This window comes from Protomyctophum parallelum, assembly GCF_964188405.1.
Source record: "Protomyctophum parallelum genome assembly, chromosome: 5".
NCBI classification, from domain to species: Eukaryota; Metazoa; Chordata; class Actinopteri; order Myctophiformes; family Myctophidae; genus Protomyctophum; species Protomyctophum parallelum.
Genome location: NC_139702.1, coordinates 41,485,674 through 41,491,902, shown reverse-complemented (window position 1 = coordinate 41,491,902; position 6,229 = coordinate 41,485,674). Strand labels below are relative to the sequence as shown.

The window sequence follows — 6,229 nt, the reverse complement described above, 5'->3', positions numbered from 1 at the left end:
GTTAATTTACAGAGTTTGTTAGAAATATGACATTTTAAATAGCAGCCCATGCAGTCTTTATAGGCCTACATCCATGTCAGCAGAAACACTATTTTACAATCTACAACAAAAGTAGCCTCATTGAGATAAATAGAAGTCATGGAATAGGCCTATTTGGCTTATAAAAAAGTAATCGCAACTGCACTTTTTTTTCCCCTAAACGAAAATACATCAGTATAAACCTATGCACTTAAAACTGGAACAATCGTTCACCACAATATAATACGGTTATAAGTCCCTTTGAAATATTTAATTAAATATGTATAGGTTGTTTATATATCTAATTGATTTATTAGTTTATTGAAAGCGCATAGCGCCACGGAGGTTCCCCCGAGGCTATACAGAAGAGAAGAGAACACACTCCCTGAAGGGACAACAAACCGCTGTCCGCAAAAGCAAAACCACCACAACTCAAACCCTGCAGCACAGAACAACACCACACCTCTCCCCGAGGATTTCTTCAAAAATCAAAATAAATAAACCTCAATTCTTATAGCGTTATTAACATCCTCTGCAAACAGACTCACATCAAGCCTACGACGAGGCCTTTAAAGATCCAAGGTGTCGCCGTTTCGTTGGTTGGTTGGTTGGTTGGTCGTGTGGGGTGAAGCAAAGATTAGATCCCCCCCATGCATCAACATCATCATCATCTCCAAAGCAGGCCTTCGTTCGCACCCCCCGCTGTATCCTCTCACCAAGGGCCCATGCAGATCCAGGTGTTCATTTGGGGTGTATAAGGCTGTTTGGAAATATAAAAAAACAACAACAAGAGATGGGTTGGGAAGAGATCCGTGCATGGATGTGTCCTGTCTGGTCCAAGGGTATTTCTATGTGTGTGTGACCACTGTCTATGCTCAGACATAAGGGGAGAAAGACACACACATCTCTCTCTGTTATCAATTTTTTCCAAGTTTACAGCACAAAACTGCTTTTTGTTCCCCACTTTTTTTTCTTTTTTCATTTACGAGGGTTAATGGAGAGAGGCTTGGGCGTTTGATCACATGGTTACCATTCACCTGAGATGGAGACAAAGAGTGCAAAGAGAAAGAGACGAGAGAGAGAGAGAGAAAACTGAGACACAGATTCAACATGAGAGGCAGAGGGGACACAGGGGTTATTGTTGCATTGTGTGCGTGCGTGTCGTGTGTGTGTGTGTGTGTGTGTGTGTGTGTGTGTGTGTGTGTGTGTGTGTGTGTGTGTGTGTGTGTGTGTGTGTGTGTGTGTGTGTGTGTGTGTGTGTGACTGTGTGTGATGGGATGGGAAGGGAAATTAAAGAAGTGATGTATAAACATGTATAAATCAATCAACATGTAAAAAGGGCATTCACCTGGCATTGACACATGTTCAAACCTATAGTTGAGTGTTTTATTTTATTTATTTATTTATTTATTTATTTATTTATTTATTTATTTATTTATTTATTTATTTATTTATTTATTTATTTATTTTTTTATTTTTTTATTTTTTTATTTTTTTATTTTTTTATTTTTTTATTTTTTTATTTTTTTATTTTTTTATTTTTTTATTTTTTTATTTATTTATTTATTTATTTATTTATTTATTTATTTATTTATTTATTTATTTATTTAAAGGAACTAATCACACTCTTTTTATTGACAATAAACAGTCTGAGACACTTCTCAATGGATGTGATGACGTATCACAATGTGCTATTGGCTGATTTGACTTACCTTCAAATTCCAAACTGATTTCCATATAATTTCATCATATAACTACTATAACTAAATTAAAAACTTGGCGTTGATTAAGAGACTCACCATATAGACAATTTGTCAATATTGTAGTATAATAGGCCTATTGTAGGCCTATTATACTCCTGCGGCTCTAGCCTGCCAGATAAATGATAACTGAACCACTCACTCTGTTTGCATGGCCTACATAAAACAAGCATTGACACATAAAGATGCACAATATTAATTGACGACGAAATACGAACATCAATCGGCCATTATGAGGCCATTACTATTTGTATGTGGATCAATTAAAATTAAAAGGTTGACAAAACGTGTAAAGAAACACCAAAAAAGACGCACAAAAAAGGTGCTAAATACAGTTTGTGTATGCCCTCACGTCCCTGCATGGTATGGTTAAGTAAATACAAACTATATAGCCTCCTACAATCCCTTGCCGATATTTGAGAAATGTGACATAATTTGACCACAAAAAACGCTTCTTACGATTGTTTATTTATTTGATACAACATGTCAGCGCGTCCAACAGAGTTGGCCTTATTTTGGCTCTAAATGGGCGCACTGTAAAGTCACTTTAAAGTCACTTAAAATCTCACCTCTTTTCATTAGAAATATTCACGGTGACGGACAGACAGACGGGCATTGACAGTACTCCCTCTTCAGCCAATCGGAGAGGAGGAGAATATTAGACGACCAATGGCAAGTTGAGCGTGCGCGCGAGAGGGGCGGTGCCATGCAGCGCTGCTGTGTTGGAATGGGTTGGAATGCTGCCTCTTTGGGAATGTTTTCCACTTTTCAATCACATTTTTTTCTCCTTTTTTTCGTTCCTTCTCACAAGGGCGCTCTTTAAGCTCCGGTGTGCGACACAGAGCAGCCATTCATCGCCGGGGCAAAACCGAACGAGGGGGCAGGGGGACAGAGCGCCAGCGTCACACTATACCGATCTACAGTGAGGAAAACCTAAAAATCTCCTTTAAAAAAATAAAAACTGCAAATCGGTAAGTTTATGAAAGTTTATATTTATTGTGTGTAACAAACGTTCAATATCAATGATTATTAGTGATTATTTGGGTCACGTTTATGATAATAAATAGGCATATCACTGTCAGTTTTATTATTTATTTATTTATTAATCCAAAACATGCCTATATACTAGACAATATTCTTGTTTTTTTGGATCCGTATTCGTTAAAGGTGCACAAATGTGTCGCACTTTGTGTAGTTATTTGACACGCAGATTATAGGCCTATACCACCTGCCCGAGCGCAGTTGACATTAATCTAACACAATTAGGCTATACATTCAACACAACTAAGTTACTTTTGCCATGTGTATTTGTGGCCTATATACTATATGTGCATATGCTAATCCAACAGGGCAGTTTATTTTACACGTTGACAATTAGACTGTACAATTTCATTTTAAATCATTTCCAAATCCCACCCTTTATAGGTTCATGTGCTGCCTGAAACCCTAAGTGAAAGGGTAGACTTTTACGCGTGTGAAACGGACTGTCACATTTCACGGACCAAACGGTGGAAAGTATTTTTTATTTTTTCTTAATTTTTTCAACACACAAGCATGGGTTTGTCTGGAAAGAAGTGACGGAGAAAGCGTCAAGCCAGAAGCAACTTGTTCAACTGTAGCCCTTTTTTTCCTCCCTTCTCCACACCTAATCCGGGGTTTTGTATTAATTGATTGGAGGGGGTAAGGAAGTGGAAACAACAAATACAAAATAGAAATGTCCGGTGAGGAGCACAGCCTATCCGAGGCGGAGCTGAGCCCAGGAGGTTCTGATGACGGACACTCGCTGTCGCCGACGCACTCCGGGGCGACAGGTGGCCGGGACTCTCCTCTCATCTCCGGCCCGTCGCCGACGCACATGGCCTCGCTGTGCGGCGTGGTGGCCGCCGAGGGCGCCGGCGGCGGCGGGGAGGACGGCACCAGGACGGCAAAGGAGGAGGCGGACGACGACCGTTTCCCCATCGGCATCCGCGAGGCGGTCAGCCAGGTCCTGGACGGATACGACTGGACGCTCGTGCCCATGCCCGTGCGCGTAAACAACGGCAACAAGAGCAAGCCGCACGTGAAGAGGCCCATGAATGCCTTCATGGTGTGGGCGCAGGCGGCGCGCCGGAAACTAGCCGACCAGTACCCCCACCTGCACAACGCAGAGCTCAGCAAAACCCTGGGGAAATTATGGAGGTATGGAGTGTGTGTCAAATAAAACCGGTGCAAACTTAAATCAATTTAAATCCAAGTGTGCACATGTTAATTAGGCCTATATTAATTTTAATAGCTATATAGCCTCAAACCACTCTGTTTTCTCTTCCCTATATAGGCTGCTGAACGAGGGCGACAAGAGGCCATTCATCGAGGAGGCGGAGAGGCTGAGGAAGCAGCACAAGAAGGACTATCCCGAGTACAAATACCAGCCCCGCAGACGCAAGAACGGGAAGCTCGGGACTAACGCAGAGGCTGACGGCCAGGGTGAAGGAGAGGCCAGCCACTCCCAGTCCCACTACAAGACCCTCCACCTGGAGCACAACGGAGGGGCCGCGTCCCCCCTGAGCGATCTGCACCACCATCACCACCACCACCATCCTGCTGGTATGCATGTGGCACACATTATTGAATTAATTACTCACAATGGCATGCTTGATTCCAATAGTCTCCCGTGCAACAGAGGCATGCCTAAAGGCCTATTCATACTCCAGTTTTAGGTGATATGGTGACCACCACACTGTGATTGGGAAAACTATAACACATGACGTCATGCCACGGTGATAAGAGACTCACCGCTCACCCCAACACATCTCTCTGTTTTGACTAACAACCATTTTGGTGGTCACGTAAAATTGGATGAATATATATAGGCCTTAAGAACAAAAGCAAATAAGCGGCACCCAACACTGAACGTACTGTAGTTCCAAAAGTAGAACCAGACATTTTGAGGCATGTAACTCTGATCTCTTTGTAGTTGCACATATGAATCCGGTATGACTTTATTTGATATGACGACTCACTTGACTAATTTGCCCTTTTTTTAAGGTCAAGGTCACAGCCCACCGACTCCCCCCACAACCCCAAAGACAGAGCTTCAATCTGGGAAGCTGGCGGAGACCAAGAGGGAGGGGGGAGGCTGTAGTGGGGGGTCGGGAGGGGCCAGAGGATCTCTGGGGGTCGGAGCAGAAGGGGCGTCCGGTGGCCCCTCATCATCAAGTGCTAAGCCTCACATTGACTTTGGCACGATGGACATTGGCGAGATTACCCACGAAGCCCTTGAGCCCTTTGACGTAAACGAGTTTGACCAATACCTTCCCCCCAATGGTCACCCCCAGAGTGGAGCCGGGGCCTCTGCACCTGGGTCCTCTGCAACGTCATATGCCTATGCTCTAGCTGCCGCCAGCGGGCACTCTGCCTGGCTTTCCAAGCAGCAGCAGCAGCAGGCTTCCCCATCCTCAGATCCTTCCAAGGGCCAAATCAAGAGTGAGTCCGTTTCTGGGAGCCACTATGCCGAGACCACCTCTGCCCCTTCATCAGGCACCCATGTCACCTACACCCCGCTCAGCCTTCCCCACTATGGTTCTGCTTTCCCCTCTCTGGCCTCCAGGGCTCAATTTGAGTATGCAGAGCACCAGGCGCCGGGGGCTTACTACGCCCACTCCAGCCAGGCCCCGGGGCTGTACTCAGCCTTCTCCTACATGGGCCCCTCACAGAGGCCCCTGTACACTACCATAGGAGACCCCTCCAGCGTGGCCCCCTCTCACAGCCCCACACACTGGGAGCAGCCTGTCTACACCACACTCACAAGACCCTGAGGGAGACAAGTAGGGCAGAGAGAAATATGGGAAGCGTGTGAAAGTATGTTTCTGTGTGCGTGTGTTGAGTGTGTATGTATGCGTTTGTGTGCGCAGGTGCCATATTGATGTTACATTAGAAGTTTTTACTTGTTTAGCCAATTTTAATGCTGAGGTGCATCCACGGGACCTTGCATGTTTATTTTCTTGTTGTTTTGTTGGTCTGAAAACAACCACATACAAATACACAGAACAAGTTGAGAAGCCGTGGTCAATAGCCAATCAAAAAAAAAACCTAACAAAGGTGTGCCATTTTAAGTGATATAAGGCAAGCGTTAAAGTGAGATATAGGTATGAAATATTGCGCACGTTAAGCTGAATAGATGAATGACTATGATGTGACCCAGAAATGGTGGGTTATTAGACTGAAATAATCAGATCATATTAACCAAACTAAAGATGTTTTTGACGTCATAGTGTTATTTTATATGAGTTGCAAAATTCTTACTCTTTTTGTTGATGTTTTAGGGTGTAACTTTATTGTGACTGATGTTGATATTACATTTATGCATCTGCACCACTGCTTTGGGAAAAGACTATTCTGTTTCAAAATGATGTTCAGTGAGTTTGTTCATTGACCCAGTATATAAGATAGTCGTGACTCAGTTTCATTCTTTA

The 6,229-nt window shown here is 43.7% G+C and overlaps 1 protein-coding gene across 1 annotated transcript in view; it reads left to right on the top strand.

Annotated features, from left to right (window-relative positions):
• The first annotated feature begins 2,614 nt into the window (after positions 1–2,614).
• The window catches only part of LOC310858486 (transcription factor SOX-10-like), a 4,492-nt gene continuing 877 nt past the window's right edge, over positions 2,615–6,229 (top strand). Inside the window, exons 1-4 of the mRNA XM_083764616.1 lie at positions 2,615–2,749; positions 3,204–3,956; positions 4,093–4,361; positions 4,803–6,229. The exon at positions 4,803–6,229 is cut by the window's right edge and continues 877 nt beyond it. Coding sequence (XP_083620742.1) covers positions 3,493–3,956; positions 4,093–4,361; positions 4,803–5,572 — 1,503 coding nt within the window. The 5' untranslated portion in view covers positions 2,615–2,749; positions 3,204–3,492 and the 3' untranslated portion in view covers positions 5,573–6,229. The remainder of the gene's footprint in view (positions 2,750–3,203; positions 3,957–4,092; positions 4,362–4,802) is intronic.